The sequence below is a fragment of the Castor canadensis genome, chromosome 12, assembly GCF_047511655.1.
Source record: "Castor canadensis chromosome 12, mCasCan1.hap1v2, whole genome shotgun sequence".
NCBI classification, from domain to species: Eukaryota; Metazoa; Chordata; class Mammalia; order Rodentia; family Castoridae; genus Castor; species Castor canadensis.
This window is the reverse complement of record NC_133397.1, coordinates 122,594,791-122,621,051: the sequence shown is the minus strand read 5'-3', so window position 1 is coordinate 122,621,051 and position 26,261 is coordinate 122,594,791. Positions and strand designations below refer to the sequence as shown.

The window sequence follows — 26,261 nt, the reverse complement described above, 5'->3', positions numbered from 1 at the left end:
AAGAAAGAAAATGAAGATAGGTAAATGCACCTCAAAGAAGTAATTCAGAATTTGCAATGCTTATCTTTGTTTAGCCTATAGGGCCAAGTAGTTCACATATAAAACTTTGATGAAAAAGACGGAAAGAAAATACACCAAAACAGTAAGTGTAGATACTTTCTACTTTCTTCTTCACAATTAAGGTATTTTCCTAATTTTCTGTGAGTACGCAAGCTATTCACTATTGAGAATTATTATGTTTTCATGGTTCTAATATGAAATGGAAATAATTCCAATTCTGCATGACTAAGCTGCTAAATGTTTCTGCAGACATTTAAACTTGAAGTGGTTGAGCAGGGCTGGCGGGGATGTGGCTCAGGAGTAGAGCGCTTGCTTAGGATATGTGAGGTCCTGGATCTAGATTCAACCCCCAACACTGCAAAAGGGGGGGAGAAAAGAATTCAAACACAGTCACCTTGCCACTGTCCTAGTTTTGGACAAATAAACGGACTTTTCTTTCATTAGAAAAATGTACAAAACACTGTCACTTAGGACTCTGAAGCCACATGATTTTGAAGTATATGCGTTTAAGCTGACGTATGTGCTCAGCATGCATGACTGCGGCCATCTTGAGTGGTAGCCACCATGACGACCTGTGAGGAACCGGGCTGGTTTCCCTGCATCGTTTCCCACCATGTTATAAACAGACAAGACCATTAGAGGATGGTATGGGGGAGTTATGAGCAGACTCTGGCACCAAGAATGTGCTTGACTCTGTAAGATTAACCTGAGACAAACAAGGTACATTCTAGCATGGATAAAGTCACTTTTTGACTACCTCATAAGTCCATTTTCTTACCCAAATTGAAGGGATCCACTGGCTCTTAATGGGCACCCACACCCACACTTCATCACTAAGTCCCCCAATAAACTGCACTCTAGGCCCTGGATCTGGCTGCCTCTGTTGTGTGGTCTCATTGCACTTGCAGAGTGTTCTAATACACTGGGACCAGATTGTTCCAGAACAACTAATATTTTAATTGTGAAAAATCCTAAAATTGACTCAATGAAAAATTTGAATGGCTAACATAATCTTGGTCACGGTGATTTTTGCCAAAAGTTAGAAAACACAGCAGTTTTTCCGCTTCCCAGTCTAGGACGTGCTCCCATGATTCGCTCCTTTAACTGTATCTTTCTCTGCTGCAGTGTCTTATCCTCTTGCCCATCTAGCAAACTTCTTTAATTCACTTTTTAACCATTATATTGCATTGTAATTTAGCGATCATAACGTTCACCCACTTCAAATATACAATTCAGTAATTTTTAGTAAGTTTACTGAGCTGTCGCCAGCCAACACCATACCTAGTCTTGGACCATTATCATCACGTGCTAAGACCCTGGGACGTCTATGTTCAGTTGATCTCTGCACAGCCCAGCCGGCAGCCACTGCACACTTCCTGTCTCTGCCTTTGAGGGACATTTCAAGTGAACAGAATCGTATGAAATGTGATCCCGTGTCTGGCTTCTTTCACTTTAACATACATATACTGAACTTCTATGTCAGGACTAGTAACTCTTCATGAGAAAATATGAGATTTTAGGGGAGCATTCACTTACTCAAGAATCTAGGAAAGGGTGGGTGAGGTGGCTCATACCTACAATCTTAACTGCTCAGGAGGCAGAGATCTGGAGGATCTCATAGTTAGAGGTCAGCCCAGGAAAAAAGTTCAAAGAACTGCATCTCAACCAATAAAAGTTAGGTGTGGTGGTGTGCCAGTCATTCCAGCAGAGATCAGGAAGATCGCAGTTCGAAGCCAGCCTGGGCGAATAATTTGAGAGACCCTATCTCAAAAATAACCTAACACAAAAAGAGCTGGAGGAATGGCTCAAAGTGAAGGTCCTGAGTTCAAGCCCCAGTACTGCAAATAAATAAATAAATAAATAAATAAATAAATAAATAAATAAATAAAAACAATGTGCTTTGTAGCATTACCTGTAATCCACAGCAGCCTACAGCATTCATTATGGAAGCATTGTGAATAACTCGGTAAGGGACTCCCAGTTTTGTTGCTCTCAGTATAAGATCACTGTGTGTTGTAGCCCTGTAGTGAGAAATCAGGTTGAATTAAAGAACACTGAATTTCTCAAAAGGAAAGCCAGTCCATTAACTCATTTTAGGAGTTCAAGTCAATCAAAGAGTCAACTGCTTTTCCTCAAATTCTGCTTTTATCTGGACTTTTTAGCAACAGAGTAACCTTGCCTGAGTCCTTCACAAGGTGGAATTGCAACTACAAACACCTGCAGCTACTGAAAAAAGACAAGTTTATTGGTCCTTGTCCTGTTAATATCTGCAGAAGACATTGGTGGTATATAATAACCTCAGCGATTTGGCTCTTGAGCAGCAATTCTTAAAACCCTTCAGTCTCAGGACCTCCTTAAACTCATTTTTAAAAGTTTTATTTGTATCTACTATGGAATATAATGTAGCCTTTTAATATGTGCATATCATGTATAATGATCAGATTAGGTAAGTGGTCTATTTTTGACCTTATTTCTTTGCTCTTTGTGTTGAGAACATTCAAAGTCCTCTCTACTAGCTGTTTTGAACTATTGAGTTGATTGTGGTCAACCACAGTTATCTCACTGTGCTGGAGAACATCAGAAGGAGCTCCTGCTATCCTACCGCACCCCATGCCCATTTAGCATCCACCCTCCATTCTCTCCACCCTCTTCTTTCACACCTTTCCCAGGCTCTGGAAACAACTACTCTAACCTCTACTTCTCTGAGACCAACTTTTTACCTTCCACGAATGAGTGGTATCCTTTAAATTCTTAAAAATAATGCTTCAGAGTTTCAAATCATGACACAAGTAGGCCCAATTCATTATTTCTGCTCTACTTGGAAGGTTCTGTTTCTGCATTTTGAGCCACAGGTAGAACAGAACATTTTCATGGCCTGCCAGTCTTTCAGTCTTTGTATTCGAATTCTGTCTGAAAGAATTCTGCTCAGAGTTTACAGCTGTCTGTCAGACACTCTATTTGCAACTGTTGTGAGCCTGGTTACTGTGTATAATTAGTATATGTATATGGGTAAGTATATGTATATGTATATGCATGTATTCATGCTCTGCCTGCTCCCTTTCCTTCTGTGAGATAAATCTCAGGACTGTAATTGGGTAGGTTGGGGTAGAGAGAGAATATATGTAAATATAAATTGAACACTGTGAAAAGTAGCCCCACATCAATTTAGAACAGTATTACTGAGAGCTTTTTTCTGTCTTGACAAATATGCCAAGCCCTACTGGGGAAAGCAACATTAGCATGTTTGAGAAGCTACTTACAAACAAGCAGAGCCTGTCAACTGGTCAATGCATACCAAGCAGGAAGATCAAGAGCTTATACCCCAAGAGGCAGTCAGACACAGATTAGCAAATACCCACCAGGGAAGCCTATTGTTAATCACACAGAAGAAATAAAAAACTAGTTTGAAAATAATCATTAATTTGATTTAGAGTAAGCTTTTCAAATTAACATGAATGGCAGTTGTAAAGAATGTTTTTAACATTAACTTGAACAGAATCTCACTATTTAACATTAAGAACAAGGAAAAGTGAATTTGTTATTTGGTTAAGATTTTTCTTTTTAATTTAAACAGTTTTACTGGAGTGTTATTTAAATAGATGAAAAGAAACACTGGTTAAAAATTACATCTCTATCACAAATTCATTTGAAATGATGAGACCTACACACACAAATCAAGCATTTCTGGATATGTACATTGAGCCACATGCTCAGAAACAGTGAAGAAAATTTGTCTTAATAATGTGTTTTGAATTGTTTTGAAGGTAATTTCAAAAGAAAAGAGCCAAAAATGGTTTAATGAATTAAATCACTTTTTAAAAAGTATCAAAAGGGGACAAGTTAAATGTACTCGACTTGGGAGTTAGTTTTAGAATTTGTAACATTAGTTGCAGATACAGAACCAACATTTGACAGAGATGTGCCTGCTGTCTGCAAATTTACTAAGGTTTCCAATAACATGGTGAAAATTATGTTCTCATGAACTACTGCAAGGAATATAAATCGGTAATATTCTTTTGAAAAATAATTTGACAACAGGTTTTATGTGCTTGAAAATGTCTGTGGCCACAATTTTTTATCTTTTGATCTTGCAAACCTATTGGGAGAATTATTATTGTATGACTCTTGTATGACAAGAGTCATACAAGTTTATGAACTCAGTCTTCTGCTACCTAGGCAAGTGCTATACCACGTGAGCCGTGTGCCGCCCCCCCTCCCCACCCAGTCCTTTTGCATTTAGTTTATTTTTCAGATAGGTTCTCCTGCTAACTTTGCCTGGGCTGGCCTTGATCTGTCTCTGTCTTCTGAGTAGCTAGGACTGTAGACATACACCACCAATGCCTGGCCCTCCAGAACCAATTCTTATTTCCCTCAATTCTCTACCATTTTTCATCATTTCAACAAGTGTCACCATCAACCAATTACTCGGTTATAACACTATTGTCCTTTCCTTTTCCTCTCCTACCACATGCATGCTGGCACTCTTCCTTCTAAATATTTTCTATACTATCATTTCCTGTCTTCTCCCAGACACTCTTGCCTCCCTAAAATCCATCCATCACAATCATTTAAAGTGATGCTTAATCACATATATCAGACTGTGACTTTTTTTCTTGCTTAAAATCCTCCAAAGGTTTACCACGTCATTTCAAATTCCAAGCCCCTCTCAGGCCTACGTGACCTGGCTCCTGCCTACCTGTGTGACACTTTCTCATGCTCCTTTTTCCTTTACTCACTATGCTCCAGCCATGCTGGCCTTTCTGTCCACTGAACACAGCCATCCTGTTTCCTCAGTTTAGAATATTCTAACCTCCTCCTTTTCCTCTTCATCCTTCTGACACTTGCTTAAATATCACCTCCATAGAAGGGCTTTTCCATGAGTGTATATGAGGAAGGCTCCTTCTACTATTCTTTTTCTCCTTTACAGGCCTACCAAAACTCAACACCTATTTCTTTTTCTTTGATTACTGTTAGCCCTGCCACACACATGCAAACAGTAAGCCGAAGTCTTATCATCCACGATGCAGGACTTCCTGTCACAGATATTTGTACAAAAAGTATTTGGTTGAATGGATAAATGTCAGTTTGAGATATGCCTGGTCTTTCTTTCTTTGTTGGCCCTACACAAAATACCCCCAACGTCAGCCAGACACCAGTGACTTATGCTGTAATCCCAGCTACTTAGAAGACAGAGATCAGTAGGATCAGGGTTCAAGGCCAGCCTAAGGAAAAAGCAAGCAAAACCCCATCTCAATCAAGCCTGTCATCCCAGCTGCACAGGAAGTGTAAACAGGAGGATCATGGACCAGGCAAAAATAAGAGGCACTGGGAGTGTGGCTCCACTGGTAGAGCGTCTATTGGGTGAGCATGAGGTCCTGAGTTCAACCTCCAGGACCACCAAATTAAAAAAAAAAATTTTAAGAACCTAAATATTTAATTAGTAATTAATTAGTACCAACTATATATCAAGTATTGGAAGGAAGGTAAGGAGATAAGAATGTGAAGGATAGCCTAAAAATCTACAGGATTAGTAAATATAGAGAGTTATTTAGAAATGTTGGGAAGTGCTATATGAAAACTAGTATTATTGTATGTATGTCCTCAGCTGTTGGTACTATTTCAGGAAGTTCTGAAAATGTAAGATGGGACCTCGCTGGAGGAATTAGGTTATCAGAGCTGGGCCTTGAGAGTAACCTGTTCCTGGGGGTTTCCTCTCCTTTCTCCTGTCCTCCTCTCCTCTGTATTCCTCTCCTTTCCCTTCCTTCGGTTGTTCTCTTAGGTATTTTGGTCACAGTTATGCAAAAGTAACTAATACACCATGTGTGGTTGTTCACACCTATAATCCCAACACCTAGGAGACTGAGATGGGAAGATTACAAGTTCCAGGCCAGCCTGTGCTACACAGGCAGTTCCAGGCTAGTTGAGCTATATAGCAAGACCCTGTTTCAAAAAAAGAAGAAAAAAGTAACTAATACAAGAATAAATGATACATGTCACAGCTTAAATGTGTAATTTCAGGTTGGAGAAATAAGGGAATATAGTATGGAGAGCCGTATTTTCGACTTGAGCAGGCCCCTGACAGAGAAAGGTCATAGGACATTAGAGGTGAAGGAAGCACCTGGCACTAAGGTGTGAAGGTGAGGAAGCATGATGACATGAGTGGGTTGGAATGAGTGCAGCCTTTGATACAATACAATACAATACAATTCTCATTTGTGAGCCCAGATGAGGTTACCAAACTGTGGTTTTACAAAGATGAATTTTGCCACAGTATGGGTCAAAGTCAAGAGTTTGTATGGACTAGGCAAAGGTACAGAGTGTATGAGGCTAGATTAGGCAGAATAGTGGCAGCCAGAGTGAAAGGAATAAAGGATATGGAAAGCTTTGGAAGATGAAAGCCAATAGCAGTGCTTCTCAAACAATAGCACTGCAATACCGTTTTTAGGTTCCAAATTGTCACAGAACAATAGTTTTGTAAAATGCAACAAAAATAAACTATTAGAAAAATAAAATATGAGATGAAATAATAGAAAGAATAAGTCCCAATTTTTATTATTGGGTTTAACTGCTGTAAAAATTACTTTTTTAAATGGCTACAAAGTCTCTAAAATGTGTGCTGTTGATACACATTTACCTCATCATGGACCAGTAAGCTTGAGGGCTGGCACCAGTGAGCAAGCCTCTCTTTGAGTAGCATCCCTATTGTGTGACAGACACTGTCAGTGACTGGACCCCAAGAAAGTCAGAGATGACTCTGAAACTGCTCAGCTGGGTGACTGTAAGGATTTTAGAACCATCAAGTTGGGAGGTTTGGTGGGGGAAACCCTGTAGAAACAGGTTTCATGCAGAAGTCAGTGTGATGAGAAAAATCCTACAAGTTAGAATATACTTTCTAACTAGGATTTTTCATTTACTTTATTTTATTTTACTATCCTATTACTAAAAAAAAGGTCGGGGAGGGCTGGAGGTGTGGCTGTGGCTCAAGCAGTAAAGCAAATACAAGGCCCTGAGTTCAACCCTAGTACAACCAAAACATTAAAGACAAAAAGAAAACAACAACAACAAAAAAGATAGGTAATACTAATTTTAAGGAATTCTTAAGTTTACAGAAAACAATGTCAGAGGCTGAACCACATTAAATGTTTTAAAATGTGTGATATCATCTAGTTACCTGCAATTAAGTTTAATAATGATACAGGCTCTCTGGCTCTTCATATTGACATAAATTACTTTCTTTGTGACAGACACATGCACACATAACTCTATTGTTTTGAGAAACATCCTTGATGGTGGGCTCATCTTGATTTAATTGTCCTTATGTTCTTTAAATCTGTGACATAAATCTTGGGTGATCAGCTGCAAACAAAGAACTCTGCTGTGTGGCTGACACTAGAGATTGATGATGCTTGGCTAGACAAGGAGAAGCCCATTTTCTTCATAATGAAAAAGAACAGAGCTCCCAATGGATATAAGAAATTGAAATCAGAGGCCTGATAAATGATAAGTTCAAGGCAAGTGAAGTGACAGCAGCATTGCCAAATCTTAGATGATTAAAAAAGGAAAAAAGCCTAGAACAAAGGAAGTCAAGGATGCTTGCAATTATCTGTAGCAAATGGCAGATGCTATTTAATAACGATACAATAGTTAGAGCATCGATGTCTGACATGATCTTCCAAAAAGAACTGACAGAATCAAAGAAATAGACTCTAGAACTGACACTAGGTAATGTAGTGATACTTATGATATCTTTAGGAAAGAGATTTTCTTCATCAAAGACAATGAAACTTTAAACTATGAAATCTTTATTTACTTGTTTTTCTCATTTTGAGACAGGGTCCCACTTATGCAGCCCATGATGGTTTTGAATTCACTATTATGTAGCCCAGACTGGCCGTGAACTTTTGATTCTCCTCCCTCACTCTCCTGAGTGGTGGGATTACAGGTGTGTGTCATCTCACCTGACATAAACTATGAAATTTTAGATAGAGTTTAGGTAGACAGAGTAACTTATCAGGACCTGGAAGGGAAGTTTTAAATGTAACAGAATAATTATTATTGATATATATAACTAACTAAAATAAATTTAGCTATAACTAAATAAATACATAACTAACACAAAATGTCTTCTTTGACTTACCCAAATGGGTCGCCAACCACAAGGAATGCAACGTCACTGATATCAGCATCCTTTAAAATATTATCTGCTTCTTGTTCCACTTCTTCTCTATCAGCAAGAATTAATTTTCTTCCATAAAACTCTTCCTACAGATTCAAGTTCAATATCAAAATAAGAGACAGCAGGTGACCATTTACACACTCACACCCACATCAAAAAACAATCTTTGTTTGGAGCTGTTGCAAATCTTGGCAATCATTCAAACACAGATCATTGAATACAACTCATCAGCGAGCCAGCACTCTATATCATGTTGCAATTAAACTCTGTCTTTGGGGCTATCTTAATATCCCAAGAGGAGGCCCACCTCTTAACATCTGATACCTCTAAATTTGGCTCTAACAGACAAGGCAGAACATTATAGGATGAACAGAAAATATGCATGTATGAGCTCTACTTCAGAAGCATGATTAATACAGAATATATTAAACAATAGTGATTAACATACATGGTAGTTCAGGTTTCCTTAAATTTCCTATGGGAAAATCCATGGTACCTTGGCTAAAATAAAAAGCAACATCAATAAGAAATAACAGAAAAGTGTGATTTAGTTGTTTTTAAAACCAGTGAGCATTCCTACATAATACAAACTTAAGTTGTATTCCCTTGTTCCAGCTAAGAAGGCAGAATTCTAAATTCTAAATATACAGGAAGTTTCCAACAAACTGCTTTGTGAATAAGTCTTCTGGAGCTCAACTCTAGAGAACCAACACTGGAGAGCGAGCTGGTGAGCTAGTGTTCATGTGGCACCAGTTAAGGCCATTGTGCAAGAACATTAATCCGATTCAAATGAGGTGAAAGTGCATGCACAGATAAATAACACTGCTTCTTACATATGGAGAAGTTTGAGTTCTTAAAATTTGTAAGGACTTTTGTAGTGGGAGAACATCCAGCACCCAGTAACATTTGTCAAACAAATGAGCAAATGAACAAATGATTAAACATCCAAAGATAAATGCGATAGTTCTAACTCTGATCATTATTTACTAATACTTAACTAAAATCTATTTCTCAAATGTAAAAAAGAGGTCAGGTGTGTTGGCTCATGCCTATAACCCCAATACTCAGGAAGGAGGTAGACTGAGAAACACAGTTTGAGACCAGCTCAAGCAAAAAGTTAGCAAGATCGTATCTCAATCAATAAGCCAGGCATTGTGGTGCTTGCCTGTCATCCCAGCTACTTGGGAGGCAGAGGTAGAGAGGCCACTTCATCTCTGAATGGCCCCAGCTACTAAGGCAGTGAAGACCAGGAACATGGTTTGAGGCCACTCAGGCAAAAAGCAAACAAAACCCCATTTCAATCAATGAGCCAGGCATGACAGCTCACACCTGTGATCCCAGCTACAATGGAGGCAGTATGTGGAAAGATTGTGGTCTGAGGTTGGACCCCAGGCAAAATCATTAAGGTCCTACCTGAAAAAAAACTAAAGCAAAAATAGCTAGGGAGTGGCTCAAGTGATAGAACACTTGCTCACCAAGCTTGAGGCCCTGGGTTCAACCTCCAGAACCACCAAAAGTGAAAAAAAATTAATTTGGATTATGTATTTTCCAGGGACTGAGAACCAATTTTTGTACAATATGAGCCTTAATCATCTGCATTCATGAAAATGAAGGTAAAAGTCAAAATTTGGTCTTGCTTTAAATAGGCAGTAATTATTTAGGACAGGGTATTTCTGGAAGGATATGTAATAAATTACTAGTGATTGCCTCCAAGAAGAGGAAATAAAACAGAAATCTTTTGATGTATTCATGTATCAATACTTTTTGAATTTCAAACCATGTAATGGATTACCTAATCAACAACTAGAACAGAGGCTCAAAGTAGTAGGTAGAAGTAAATAAGAGAACAAAATCTTTTAAAAATAGCAACATTTAAAGAACAGAAATAAGGATCTTTCAAAGGGGACTGAGGAAAATGGAAACACAGGAGTAAAACTAAGAAAGACATAGAAGGGTGGTCAACTGCATTGAGAGGTAACCCAGGTAAGAATTCATAACTAGCCTCCAGAGTCTCAGCTCAGAAAGAAGTGTTCAAAAATAGAAAAGTATTTCTCAAAAATGGAAGTTGGCCCATAGGTAAGAGACACGAATGGAAGTAAAGATAATGCAGGTGTACTTTTTCATCTAAGCTTTGGATTAGATAAATAATAAGAATGGAGAAAAGAGGTTTAAAAGGAGACTTTTAAGAATGCTGAATGCTCAGGAAGAGAGAAGGATGAACAAAAGGATACTTGATGCAAGGTTTATAAAAACACATCTAGATGGAGTAACACTGAATAGGAAAAGGGCCTCTTCTTCCAAGTCACTTTCTAAGATTGTAGGGAAGACAGACTCAGATTTAAGGGCATATGTAAAGCAACAATAATTCAGGACCTCATTTTTCTAAATGTGAAGTTCTTTCCTGTCCTTTCTCCTGTTTTCTGGGTCTTAATCCAAAGCAGTTGGTCAGGAAGACAACAAGGTAATAAGGGAGCTGGTATTCAGATGATGTAAGTCAGGAAGAGAAGACAGGGAACAGATATAAAAGTTGTTTCAGTAAAGCACAACAACAAATAAAGCAAATGTTGTGCTTTCCTCCTCCATGCTTTTGCTCACGAATAGCTTTCCTTCAGGGGAGAAAGCTCTTTCTCTTCCCTTTAACAAGTCTTATCTATAATAACAATATTTGTACTAATATACTTACACTAAGAATCCTGATTAGGAGCTGCTTTAAAAACTGCATCTGGATTCATTTAATCTTTACCTCAGTCGGAGCTGGGCACCATTTTAATTCCCATTGTACAGACAAGAAACAGAGCACAGGAACGAACTGGCTGCTCAAGGTCACAGGCACAGTGCTGGTTGGAGAAACCTATATTTGTTATGAATGGGGTATAACTAGGAGAAGGTTAGTGACTATGTTGCTTGCAAGTGGGGCTCCAGTTAGTCTCCTCTGGCTGTGAGAAACTTCCTCCATCTACCCTGCAGTGGCAAACAATATTAACATTTCTTTTCTTCTCTCTTTTTTTTTTTTTTTTTTGGCAGTACTGGGGTTTGAACTCCTTGAGCCACTCCACAAGCCCAATTTTGTGATGGGTATTTTCAAGGCGAGTTAGGGTCTCACGAACTATTTACCCAGGCTGGCCTTGAACCACAATCCTCCTGATCTCTGCCTCCTGAGTGGCTAGGATTACAGGTGTGAGCCACTGGTGCCCAGTTAACCATTTAATTTCTACTTAAGAGAGCCCAAAAAGTTTGGCACTCACTGTTTTATTTTTATTTTTTCAAAGTTGGAGTCTCAGACATGCTAGACGAGCACACAGTCACTGAGCCTGGGTCTCACTACTTTAAAGTGCTCAGGTTCTACCTGACCATTGCATCTCCTGATCACCACATCCTGATGAGATCTTCTCTCACACATGTACTTCAATAGTTATAACTAGTCATTATTTCACAGAGGACAGCTTCTACCACTTGGTTGGTGAAAGCAAGAGTATCAGTTTAGATAAGAACATCTCAATTCTTTTATATGTTTATAACCTGACAATTTATTCCTTCAACTACTGTTATGGATTGTTACTTAAATTTTCCATTATTATTTAAGTTTTCCTGGGAATAATGCAGATGAAGCATGAGCCACTTGTGAACAAACACCATCCCTTATGCATCTCTGCATAATGCACACAGATGCATTCTACCAAACAGGCATACAAGATCATGATTTACCACAGAAAGTACCCAAAGAAATTCATGTTGCATATATCAAAACTAGACTACATACTTAGATTTACTCTCTCTAGATTAATTACATTTTAGTACAGAATATATAAGTAATACTGCTTGCTTGGCAATTTGAAAACAACAACTTTCAATGTAGAAGCAGACAAATTTCAGATTTCTTTAGCAAAATCCACATGTGCCTTACATATTGTTTGACTATTGACAAACAAAAGCACACGTTCATTGCAGAAAATTGAATTTTCCATTTTTTCACTGTGAAACAGCTATGTATAGTGAGGCCAGATCTCATATAGGAATGTAAGCATGTGTCAATAATTTCTAATATTTGTTTTAATAAGAAACCAGGAATGAAGAGAAGGAAGAAGGCAGTTGAAGAGAAAGGGACTCTGAAATTTTACTGGGCAATATAAAGCATGAATTTATTCATACCTTACTTTAGCCCAGAAATGATTCACTTAAGGCAAGGGATGTGATTCAGCAAGGTGCTCATGAAAGAAGAAAAGACTGATCTCAGTAGAAGAGCAGACAGACATGAGAATTAGGGAAGAAGCAAACATTATTAAATTCATAAACAGCAAACCTCTAAAATGGAGAAGGGATAAACTAGTACATACTTCTCCATAATCACCCTAAATGTAAACAGTTTTAACATTTCAATGCTGTTGCATGAAACTGACCTCACGGGCAAAGACACACACAGACAGAAAAATGAAAGGATGGAAGACAATATACTCATAGCTGACAAAGCCAACCTCAAGCCAAAATTAGTCAGAAAGGATAAAAGAAGGTCAAAGGGAACACTCCATCAAGACGATAGAACAAATCATAAATACATATGTACCAGGGCTGCCAGAGTGGCTCAAGCTGTAACAGTGCCTGCCTAGCAAGCATAAGGCCCTGAGTTCAAATCCCAGTGCCTCAAAATAAGTAAGTATGTACCAAACACTGGTGTGTCAAATTTCATAAAACAAACACTTCTGGACATAAAGGGACTGAAAGGTTCAGATACTATACTAGTGAGTGGCTTCAAAACCCTACATCCTCACATCAATAGATAATTCAGACAAAAAAATCAATAAGGGACCTTTACAGCAGAACAAACGGACTTAACAGACAACATTCTATAAAACAGCTGCTGAATTTACATGCTTCTCAACAGTCCATGGAACTTTTATCAAAATAGATTACATTTTAGGACATAAAGCAAGTCTTTTAAAAAAAAAATTTATGTGGTGCTTATGCTTGTCAGGCTGGCACTCTACCAGTTCAGCCATGCCTCCAGACCAAAAGTCTTAATAAATCCAAAAATACCTGAAATAATTTCTTACATTTTATCAGATCATAATGTAGAAAAAACAGAAATACATAGCAAGAGAAACTGCATAATCAATACAAAACACATGGAGATTAAACAACACATGTTTGAATAATCAGTGGATCATTAAAGAAATTGAGGGAATTTTTTTTTAAATTCTAGAATCAAATGAAAATGAAAAAGTTTACCAGAACCTTTGGTACATGACAAAGGCAGTAAGTACAAAGACAGAAGTTTATAGATACAGGTGGCTACATTAAAAATTCACAGGGCTCTTTAAAAAATGATGATGGCTCTCCAGGTCTTAGAAAAACAAGAAAAAAACAAACTCAAAATTAACAGGCAGAACTAAGTAGTAGAAATCATAGTAGAAATTAACGAAATGGAGATAAAAAGAAGAATGTGAGGATCAATAAAACAAAGAGTTGGTTCTTTGAAAAGAAAAAGATTGACAAACTCTTAGCTAAACTAACCAAAAGAGATAGAAGACCCAAATTATAAAATGAGCAACAAGAAAAGGGACATCACAACAGACACCTCTGAAATCCAGGGATCATTTGGAAACATTTTAAAAACTTAATTCCAATAAACTGGAAAATCCAGCAGAAATGTATAAATTCCTGGATACATATGACATAACAAAATTGAACCTAGAGGATTTAAACAACCCATACCCACCTATAATGAATATATTAAAGGACTAATAAAGAATCTCCAACAAAGAAAAGCCCACATCCAGACATATCAGTGCCAAGTTCTACCAACATTTTCAATAGGAACTAATACCAATGCTCCTCAAATTATTCCATGAAATAGAAAGGGATGGAACAGGTCTAAACTCATTCTATGAAGTCAGTATTAGCCTAATATCAAAACCAGGTAAGAACACAACAAAAGACAACCACAGACCAATTTCCTAATAAACATGGAGGCAAAAACCCTCAATAAAATACTTGCAAACTGAGTTCAACATCACGCTAAAAAGATTTAACACCATGACCAAATGGCTTCACTGCAGGAATGCAAAGATGGTTCAGCATATATAAATCAATAAACCTAATATAGCACGTAAGTACAATAATGAAAAAAATCACGATAATTTCAATAGATGCAGAAAAGACCTTTGACAAAACAACATCCCTTCATGATAAAATCCCTGAAGAAACTAACAAGAGAAAATCATACTTTACAGCTATATATGACAAACCTATAGCCAACATTATACCAACTGGGACAAAACTGAAAGTATTTCCTGCAAAATCAGGAATGAGATACGTCAAGGAATGACATAAGGCAAGAGGAAAAACAATAAAAGGGACACAATAGGAAAAAAAGAAGTCGAATTACCCTATTTGCAGATGATATGATCCTTTACATAAAAAGTCCCTAAATAAGCTACCAGAAAACTCATAGGTCTGATAAATACTTTCCAGCAAAGTACAATACCAACACACAAAATTCAGTAGATTTTCTAATACCAGTGAGGAACATGCTGAGAGAGAAATCAGAAAAACCCACTGACAATAGCCTCAAAAATATGATGCCTAGGAATAAACTTAACTAAGGAGGTAAACAGTCTCTACAACAAAAACTATAAAACACTGAAGAAAGAAATTGAAAAAGACACTAGAAGATGGAAAGATTTCCCCTGTTAATGATCAGTAGAAAACTGTAAAAATGGCTATATTATTGACAGCAAAGTACAGTTGCAATCCCAACCAAAATTCCAATGACATTCTCCACATAATTAGAAAAAAATAATCCTAAAAAATCTATATGGAAGCACAAAAGATCCAGAATAGCCAAAGCAATCCTGACCAAAAAAAGCAATGCTGTAAGTATCATAATACCTTGATTTCAAATTATGCTAGAGCCACAGTAACAAAACCAGCATGGTACTGGCCCAAAAACAACACACAGACCAATGGAATAGAACAGAATATCCAGAAATAGACACACACAACTATAACCATTTGATTTTCAACATTGGGGTCAAAAGATACGTTGGAAAAAGGCAGCCTCTTTAACAAATGGTGCTGGGAAAACTGGATACCCATGTGTACATTAGATTCCTATGCCTCACCCTGTACAAAAACGGATCAAGACCTTAACATAAGACCTGAATCTTTGAAAACAGGGAAAACACTTCACGATACAGGAATGGGTTGTGACTTTCTAAACAGGACTCCATTGCTCAGGAAATAATAGCAAGAATGTGACAAACTGAATTGCATCAACTACAAAGCTTCTGCACAACAAAAGAAACAATTACCATAGGGAAAAGACAGATTACAGAATGAGAGTCAATGTTTGCCAACTGTTTATCAGACAAGGGATAAAATACGCAGAATATATAAAGAACTCAAAAAAATTAACCATCAAGAGAATAAAATATTCTAATCAATAACTGAGCAAATGCACCAAGCACTGGTGGCTCATGCCTATAATCCTAGCTACTTGGGAGGATTGAGTTCCAGGCCAGCTGGGCAAATAGTTCATGAGACCCCCCATCTCCATTATAACCAGAGGAAAAGGGACTACAGAAGTGGCTCAGTACAGCACCTGATTTGCAAGCACAAAGCCCTGAGTTCAAACCCCAGTCCCAACAAAATCAATCAATCAATCAATCAATAGATAAATAGGCAAATGCACTGAATGGATAGTTTTCAAAAAGAAGTGCAAATGGCCAATAACATGAAAAAGTGTTCAACACTTGTGGTTATCAGAGAAACAGATATCAAAATGACATTAAGTGGGAGGTATAGGCAGGAGGATCCCAAGCTCCAGGTTAGTCCAGGTAAAGTTAGCAAGACTTTATCTCAAAAACAAAACAAAGCAAACTGACAATTAATAACAAAAAAAGGGATGGGGGATGTAGTTAACATGAGGTCCCAGGTTCAATCCCCAGCCTCCCATAACCTCCCCCCCCAAAAAAACACTACATTTCCACATTACCCCAGTCAGAATGGCTATCATTTAAAAAAAAAAAAAGCAACAAATGCTGGTGAGGATGTGGGGAATAAGGAACACTTATACACTGTTGGTGGGAATGTAAATTAGTGCAACCACTCTGGAAATCATTAAGGAGGTTCATCAAAAACTAAAAATGGAACTACCAAATGATCCAACAATACCAATCTTGGGTATATACCTGAAAAATCAAAGTCAGCATACGACAGAGTTGCCTGCATACTCATTTTTATTGCAAAGCACTAGTCACAACAGCCATGATTGAATTAGCCTAGGTGTCCATCAATGGGTAAACACAATGATTTTTTTTTTTATAAAACAATCATGTCCTTTGCAGGAAAACACACAGAACTGGAGAACATCACGTTAAAGCGAAGTAAGCCAGACTCAGAAAGACAAAATTTCACGTTTTCTCACATATGTAGAATCCAGATTTGTGTGTATGTGTGTGTATGTGTGGTACTGGAGTGAACTCAGGGTCTACACCTTGAGCCATTCCTCCAGGCCTTTATTGTGATAGTTTTTTTCCGAGTTAGGATCTCACGAACTATTTGCCCAGACTGGCTTCAAACCACGATCCTCCTGATCTCTGCCTCCTGAGTAGCTGGGATTATAGATGTTAACCACCAGCGCCTGCCCTGGAATCTAGATTTTTTAAAAAGGACATGAAAGTGAAAGGAGGACTATTTGGGAAGAGGAAGGGGACCAGTGGGGTGGGGGAGGGCGGGGGGGGGAGAAGACAATAAAAGATAATGGGGGAGGTGAGTGTGATCAAACTACATTATACACATGTATGAAAATATAATGAACTCATTATTTTCTAACATATGCCAAAAAATTTTTTAAATTTACAAGGCACATTCACATCTTAAAAGAACTCCACGTAACCCTCCATTTGGTTATTTCCGTTTAACAAATGAAGAAACTGACCTTCAGAAGTTGGAAATGCCCATTGGTGACAAACATTTCCTAATGCTTTTGTGCCAGGCACTAAGCCAAGAACCCATAAGGGAGATTTTACACAGTAAAAAACTAAAAGGAACTGTCCAAGGACACATAACAGGGCAAAACACCAACTATGCCCTAACTTTCCTCTGTGCCCTGCTCTAACTCCTTATTCTATTAAACTGCTGACTTGTTATCTGTCTCTACTCCATCAGATGGTTTTAAATTCACTTGTTTTCCTTAATTACTGACTAGAGACAAATATTTCCACCATCTTGAGGTTAGACATTTTGATCTCATCTTAAGACTGAAAACCCAAGAAATGGGGTCTACAAATCAAAGCTGCTCATCAAACACAACTTTTATTCCATGGCATGATGAATTCAAGAAACAGTCCTTAATTATTTCAAGATTTCAGAGTAACTCTGAGACCTTCAGAACTCTGTGGTTGTGAATCTCAGAGGACAGAGACCAGAAATTCTGTAGATCTCCTTTTTTGTGTGGAAGACTTGACAAAGACAATTCTAGAAACCTATTCCCTTCTCTCATAATAAGTCCAGGTGTCTTGTGATTTTAATCTGTATTCCATTTGGAGTTTGACAATGAACCTGAAATTGACTCTTCCCCTCTACAATTTACTGAGACATTTCTGAAGGCCAGCTAAGTGAAAAAACACTAACAAATCCTCTGGTTTCTTATTCCCAGGCTCATTCTACATATACATGTGGGAATATAAGCCCTACTAGGAGAGTTCTCTCTGGACATGTTGCATACAGAAAGGTGACCACTACTCCCTATGGGAATACTTCAAAGGGGGCAGCTTTCAGCTTGGTTTCTGAATATGTAAGAGGTACCCAGGGCTGTTGGAGTAGCTCAAGTGGTAAGAGTGCCTGCCTAGCAAGCATGAGGCCCTGAGTTCAAATCCCAGTGCAACCAAAAAAAAAAAAAAAAAGAAGCACTTAAACAACTTTTGCTGAAAAGCACTGACTCCTTACTTAAGCCCATGAATTAACTAAAAACAGAAAAAAAAAAAAAAACCTTGGCATCTGTGACTCCATTTCATATCTGTTTTTGCTTTGCTCTGAGCCATTCTCTCCTGCAGCCACCATGGAATCAAGAAAGGACAGGAATAAGTGATAACATCTGTATGAGGAAGGACTGAAACTACCCCTAAGGAACAGCAGAGACTTGCAGGACAGACCACCCTCCAAATGAGGGTAATTACCTATATCAATAGGCTGCACCCTGGAGCAGGAGAAATTATTTCTTGGAAACTAGACTGCCCCTCTCAAGTGATGACAACGATAACTTCCCCAGAACCCTCAAGGAACAAGGACTGAGATAATGGTCAACCAAGTCACACCTGATCAATCTGACCACCAGAACACACCTGTGACCGGAACTGTTTATGCATACTTTTGTTCCCTGTCCTATTTTTTTAAAGCTAACGCTCATGTCTATAACTTGAATGTGGCTCTGAAGATAGGCTGAAACAGTTACTTTGCCTTGTCCCACAGTGTGTGTAATTAATCTTCTTTCTCTGCCCTTCACCATGCCTCCTCATTTGGCATATAGGGGCGAGTGGCTGGACCTGTTAAGTGGAATCCCAGGAGTTTGGCTTTTGGAACCAAAACTCCAATTTCAAATACATAACGAACTCCTTTATGCTGTGTTCACTCATTACCACTCAACTCAGAAAGGAATTCTTAGCTATCTCATGAAATCAGAGATTTTGATAACAATCCCCAGGGAGTGTAAAATAACTTAAGCTTTTTTATATACTGAAGAAAGTCACCTTAGACTTATAAAATAGGATAAGCCACTTCACTTCCCAAGTAACTTGTCTGGTGTAGGATTTCCTCTTTTGTACTCCTCAGCTCCTTAATGGACTGAGATATGCTTTGAAGGGTTTGAACAAAAATTCTGTTCGGCTTTATTGCCTGGAAATCAGATGATGGACAGTTTTCTTCCCAAGAGGCTGGGGAACCTTGCTCACCTCACCTACCAGGGCTTCCTTCCCTACAGTCAGGACTGACGTGTAGGCTTCCAGGTACACTCGACTGCAGCGTCTAACAACTTCCAGGCCCTTGACGGTGATGTCCTCGGCATCTCCCAGACCTAAGCCGATGAGGTAAAGCATTTCCAACTTCAGGGGGACAGAGGCTGCAGGACCAATTGAACAAGAAAAGCAACGTCAGCCACAGTGGTGATGAAGCGAGACATGGCAAGAGTGACGCTGGAGAACCCTAAATCACGCTTCTTGAGTAGGGACTGGCGTGAGCGTTTTAAACAACCCCACCACTTTGGCCCAGTCACCCGCCGAAAGGACCGTAGAGAAGCCTACCCTCCAGAGGCAAATCCGCGCTGAGCCGGGGCCCACGCCGCCGGCGTCGCCCACGGTGCCGCAAAGCGCGGCGCTTTCACCGCACTTTACGACTAGCTGCGGGAGCGGAAGAGCGAGCCGCTTTCCCGGCGCGGGCGGGGGAGTGTCTCCAAGGCCGTCCTCTCTGGCTGTGGCGGAGAACCGGGGATGCCCACGCTCCCCGTAAGCCATGGCTCGGGCACCCCCTTCCCGGTCCCGGGTAAGTGTGACCCTCGAGCTCGCCGGCCCTGTGCGCTGTGGTCCCCACGCGCGCCAGGGGGGCGGGGGGAGGGACGTCCCTGATTTGCCCCGGGGTTCGCGAGGGCGCAGATTATTCCTCCGTCGTTTAACCAGCTGCTCGCTGGTGAGGTGAGGAGTCCGTGTGGCTCACTGGGTCCTCGGGTTGGTCCCAAGACCTCATCCCGGAATGCCCCCGAGGTCTGCCTTGGCCATCCGTGTTGGGAACCCCAGACCTTCCGGTACCCACGGAAACGAAGTTCGCTGGTGACCTCGTCCAAGTTCGCAGTTCAGCTTTCATTGTTTATCTTGGTACACAGTGTGGATTATTCATATTTTTCTGGTGCCGTCTGTCTTCTTGCATAACACTTCTCCTAAACCTCGGCTTTTTTTTTTTTTTTTCCTTTTCTTTAAGGGTTCTGTCTACCCTTCGCACTTCTCATTTCGTACACTTCAGGCACCATTTTTTTTTTTTTTCTTTTTCTCTTTGGCCGTACTGGGGTTTGAACTCAGGGCTTGTACTTCCTTGCCAGGTGCTCTACCCCATGAGCCATACCCCCAGCTTTTTTGCTCTGGTTATTTTGGAAATAGGGTCTTGCCTTTTTAAGTGGAGGCCGGCCTGGACCGCCATCCTCCTGTTTTAAGCTGCCCTGCATAGCTGGGGTGACAGGTGTGTGTCACCAGGCCTGGCTTTTTATCACTGGGGTGGGATCCCGCAAACATTTTTGCCCAGGCTGGCCTGGAACCCAGATTGTCTTGATTTCAGCCCCTGGAGTAGCTTGGGATAACAGGCACCTGCCACTGCACCCAGCTATTAGCCGAGATGGGGCCTCTAGAACTTTTTGCCCAAACTGGGAAAATCTCCTAATCTCAGCCTCCCAAGTAGCTAGGATCACAGGCATAAGCTACTGGCACCCAGCTGCCTCTTCACTAATGTATTCCCAAACCGTGTGAAACAGAAAATCAAAACGTACCATTGATGTAAATAGAAAAACCTAAAATACTATACCAGATAAAACGGAAAAAACTGTGACCTTATTTAGTCACAGACTTCTTAAATATGATGTTAAAAGTGTGATTCAGAAAAGAAAAAAATAGTAAGTTGGACTTACAATAAAAACTTGTGCTCTTCAAGATTTTCTCCCACACATTGGGAGAAAATATTTGCAACGCAGATATGTATTTGCAAAGGACGTGTATAAAGAACACTTAAAATGCAACAATAAGAAAACAACTCAAAAAATGGGCAAAAGATTTGAACCAACACCATAGAAAATATGCTAGTAGCAGATAGGCATTTTAAAGATGCTAGCCATCATTAGACGTAAGGGAAATAAAGCTTTAAACCACAGTGAGATATCAGTACATACCTATTAGAGTGGCTTTAAAAAAACAGAATGCTGGCTGTCCACTCCTAATATCAGGCATCTAGTATTTTGCTAACTCAAATTTCAACCTCTTCAGGCCTCTTCCCTTGGCCTTATGCTTAATTTTTGGCAGAAAATCCCCACTTAGATAATCTAGAAGAATATCAAATATAACATTCAAAGCTGAAGCCATCGTCTTCCCTTTTAGCTACTTTGGTTGAAGTGGGGGTGAGGATTGTAATCCATAAATCCACTCAAGCCAGATACTTGGGAGTTGGTCACCCCCCCCCCCAGGCATTCATGTCTGCTTGTCTTGTTTTTCTCAATAAAAACTAGCTACTGTCACTGTCTTGATTCAGGTCCTCATTCTTTCTTTGCTTTAGCTGGTCATCATGTTCTCTTCACATTCATCCTTCTTTAGGGGCCAAGGAGTTGTAAAGATACAATCTGAAAACGTCACTCCCTTTCTAAAAGACTTGGGAGGTGAAGAGAAAGTCTCCCACAAGGTCACGTGTGGTGTGATCGCTGCCTGCCTCTCCAGCCTCTTTTCACTCCATACCAGGAGCTTTTCTTCAGCAATGATGAGTGGCATGTAGTTCTGTGCCACAACGTGTGTTTTGTGCCTCTCTGCTGCCACCTCATTCTGAAATATGTCCTTTCTCTCCTGCTGAGGTGACCACTATTCGGCCTTTAACACTAAGCTCAGAAGTCTTCCCAGAGATCTCCAGCCCCCTAAAGCTAAGTCCCATGTCTCTGTTAGAGTAATATTGTAGCTTTCTATATAACAGATACATTGTCTTTATTTTTGTATTAAACCATCAGTTTCATGAAGCCAGGGTCTATTGTCTTTTTCATATTCTCTTCCCTAAGGCTTAGCACTGTGCTTGGTACATAATAGATATTGAGTAAATATTTGTATAGTTTTTTATCCACTAGTTCTTCCAGTACAATGTATTTTCTGTCCTATAAAGTGGGGTGGCTAGGTTCTAAGTGACTACCAAAAAGTCACTGATGAAGTATCAAACGTAAACATGCTTTGCTCATACCACTTTAGGATGCTGTTTGTATAGAAAGATATGACACCTACAGATACTTCATATGCACACTATGGGCTACATCAGTAAATTTTCCATTGTGCTGGTCATTTGTGTGTGTGTGTGTTCACTTTTGCTTCATTTGTTTTTCTAGATTTTCTCTGAATAATTTCAGGTAAATATACAGTAAAAGAACATTGCTAGGAAGAATAGATACAGTTTCTTTCAAGAAGTCTATATTGATAAAAGGCATTTTTGTTTGTTTAAAATAGCTATACAGGAGCTGGGCGCCTGTGGCTCACGCCTGTAATACTAGCTACTCAGGAGGCAGAGATCAGGAGGATTGCTATTCAAAGCCACCCTGGCAAATACTTTGCGAGACCCTATCTTGGAAAAAAAAAAATCACAAAAAAAGACTGGTGGAATGGCTCAAGGTGTAGGCCCTGAGTTCAAACCCCAGAAAAAAATAAAAATTAAACAGAAGAAGATAGCTATACAAGCAGTCAGGGAGTTTCACTGTGACATTTCCATGTATATATGTATTATAACCCGAATTGGTTCATGTCCTTTATATTTCTATCATAGTTCCCCTCTTGTGGTGATTTCAACAGGTTTAAAAATTCTATATTTATTCTTGCATAGGAAGTACATCAACCTTATTCACCTTCTTAATTTCCTTCTTTTAACCTCCCTCTCCCATTAGTGACCTCTCCTTAGTGTGACCTGTTATTCATAATATTGCTTGTATTTGTTTTGGGCTTATATTCCACATATGAGAGAAAACTTGTGGCCTTTGGCTTTCTCATCCTGGCTAAAAAATGGAGAACAGGAAGGTAAAACGGATCCTGTCTGGGGCTTGGCACCAGTGGGAAGAGGGAGGATACAAGGAAAAGGGGTCAGAGGTAAATGTTGTGGAAATACTTTGTGCTCATGAATGAAAATGGAAACAGACCTGTTGAAACTATTCCAGGAATGGGGTAGGGGGCATAAAGGAGAAAGATGGCAGAGTGAATTCAACTATGATATATTTTAAGAACTTTTGTAAATGTCACAATGTTCCTCCAGCACAACAACAATAATAAAAAATGTATCCTAAAAATGAATTTATCCTGTGTAGGCAAAAAAAAAAAATTGAGACCATGTGTTTTTAGGTACAGAAGAAATTTTAGTTTTTATTCTTTTCAAAATACAGCCAGAACTTACTTTTGCTATAGAATTCTTAACAAATCTACCTTTCTGCCTGCCTTTGTTCCTCAACAGTTTATACTTCTTGGGATTTTTCCAGAGGTAGATAGATTAAAACAATAATAGCAATCTTTTTCCTCCTCAAGCCAACAAATACATCTAGCAAAGTTGTCATTTTTGCATAACTATCCTATGGGGTTTTGAATATCTTCCCTTGCCGTTCAAAACAAATTTCAAATATGATTGTGTTTTCCCTAACAATTTTTCAGGAAAACTTACAAACATAAAGTTGAAGCAGTTTTACAGTTAGCATCTGCGTAGCCACCTCCTGGGTTCTTCAGCTGTTGATGGTTTGTTATGTTTGCTTTGTCACATATTTATTTATCCACCATACATGAACCCTTATTTTTTGATGTAGCTCGTAGGGATTTACAGACATTGGCCCATGTGGGATTGCATTTTATTTGAAAGATAAACTACTTTCTAGGTTACAAATTAGCAAAACAGGTTAGCCAAGCATATAGTTTATTAAATTATATCATTTCTTCACCTAACTTATTCTGAGCTTTGAAATTTTTCCTTAAAACAGTTTCTAGTTCTTAACACACATTGTAGCATTATTTTAATGATAGTGAAAGCAGAGTACAGGCTTCCTTGTACTATTATAGCAAATTTCAAGTCTTATGTGTGGCAGAAGAGAGGGATGATACAGAGAACAGTGATTTCAGGACCAAAAAAAGGAAGATGAAATGAAAGCCCTTGTTTTAAAGGACAGCAAGGATGAATTGGGCCTGAAGAGTTTTCTGCTTTATATTCCTACTTTCAGGTAGTAGGATTTTCACCCCAAGGATGAACATTCCTGCAGTTTTTGAAAGCTCTTGAAGATATTTTTATAACCCTTGTCAAACATTTTTAGCACCCTCACTATCAGAAATTCTTCCTTATATCTGAGAACTTCAGGCAGTAGTCATAAAATGTGAGATGCACATAGTCATAGGAAGTTAATACCAGTGGCTTTTCCAGTCCAGTGTCATAAGTACATCATATACCACTTTCATTCTAAAGTAATAACATAGCTGAGATGCTGCATTGCATTGTGGATGGATTGTAATTACCTCACATCTGAAAGAAGTCATCCTTCAATTTTCCTACTTGAGCCTGTTTGACTGTTGAAAAGAAGCCATCGGGGAACTGAGTAAACTCCCTCTGACCTTATTGTGAATAGAGAATATTATTTTACTCTGAAGCTGGCCTTTTAACCTACATGTTCCCAGAGATTGCCTTTGTTAGAGGAAGTCTCGATTAATATTCATAGAGTCTAGAGACCTTGAATTGATTGAGAGTCGTTATTTTCTTAACAGTTCACAAATAAGTGCTAATGAAAGATACCACTGCTTTGGAGAAGGAGCTATATTTACTAAGGTTAAGAAAAGACTTCATTAGTTTATTATGTCTGATTTACATAGGAAAAAAGTCATGCTTTCTTTACTGAGTGATTTTGTTTATTCATCTCCACATTTCACATAATGTGATGATGTGAAGCAGATACAGAATGAAGAAACAAATGCAGATTTATTTTCTATGGAAAATATGAGGAATTTTATTGTTGCCATGAACCCTGCCTTAATAGATTGAGAGTATCTCTGTGGAAGGAACTCACCTGTATTTTTAAGTGCCTCCCCAGGATGTTCCCTTATGTGCCTGTGTGTGTTAACTAGTTTTTGTTTTTGTTGTTGGTTGTTTATTTCTGAGCTATTTTATACTTGGCAGTTCCTTCAAAGTCTATTACTAAAAAAGTAATCAGGGTTACACAGTTTTACTTTTCTGCACTAAACAACTATGTAGTGTCCCTATAAGTTTTACTTAGTAAAACATTTAAATTAGCCAAGATTTGGTAGGAAAAGGGGAATGGTTTCCCTTTCATCCAAAATCCATAGTTCTCTGTTTTTTTGAGACAGGGACTCGCTGTATAGCCCACGTTGGCTGAAATTTGTGAACCTCCTGCCTCAGCCTCCCAACTCCTAGGATTACAGGATGTGCCACCTTAGGCAGCAGGCTCCACAGTTCTTAGAAGTGGTCCCCCAGGCCCTACAGCAGCCTCATGGCCTCCCCCTCTTACTACCCTACACCCCTCCTCTGACTTCATCTCCTTTATTCTCCCCCTGTCCCAACACCTACAGACGTCTTTGTGGCTCTGGCTCTATTTTTTGAATCTTTGCCCAAGGTTAGCCTCCTCAGTGAGGCCTGTCCTATGTAAAGCAACATCCAACATTTCCATCACGTTTTCTGCTCATTTCCCTCCATAGGACTAACATAACTGCGTAATTCACTTATTTACTACATTTGTTTTCCTTGTCCATATTCTGTTAGAATGTAAACACCACAAGCAGGACATTTTTTGTCCATCTTATTTATTAACAACCACCTAGCATTTGTTGGCACATGTGCTCAACAAGTACGTATTGAATGAATGAGTAAACATCTATGTGTAGTAATAAAGTATAAATTCCTTGGAAGCCAGTAGGCCTGGGCAAGTTTGCAGACGTAGATTTTGGTGTCACTCAGACCTTGGGCTAGTCCAGGCTTTTCTACTGGGTAGCACCTTCCCTGCATTCCCTTCTAAAGCTCAGTTGCTTGTGTTAGAAGTAAGATTTATGAGACTGAACTAAAGAATACATAGAAAGGGTATAGCACAGTGCCAAACAATTGGTAAAGAACCAGTGGATGACAGCAGCTACTGATAAAGAGTTCGAATTAACTTTGTAGTTATCTATGGTGTTCATCTGATTATGAGAGTCAGCTCAGGCATCTACTCCAACTCACAAAAGTTCCATGGAATCATTTCCATGGTTCGGTAATTATAGACCAGTCCCCTGCTTATCCTGTATGG

The 26,261-nt window shown here is 39.1% G+C and overlaps 1 protein-coding gene across 2 annotated transcripts in view; it reads right to left on the bottom strand.

Moving 5' to 3' along the window:
* The window catches only part of Dph5 (diphthamide biosynthesis 5), a 33,256-nt gene extending 13,930 nt beyond the window's left edge, over positions 1 to 19,326 (bottom strand). The window contains exons 1-3 of one of the 2 annotated variants that reach the window (XM_074050892.1): positions 19,183 to 19,326; positions 8,198 to 8,322; positions 1,973 to 2,081 (exon numbers count right to left, since the gene is read on the bottom strand). In XM_074050892.1, coding sequence (XP_073906993.1) covers positions 1,973 to 2,081; positions 8,198 to 8,322; positions 19,183 to 19,326 — 378 coding nt within the window. The remainder of the gene's footprint in view (positions 1 to 1,972; positions 2,082 to 8,197; positions 8,323 to 19,182) is intronic. The other variant, XM_020182031.2, reaches the window with a different exon arrangement.
* Positions 19,327 to 26,261: the final 6,935 nt, after the last annotated feature.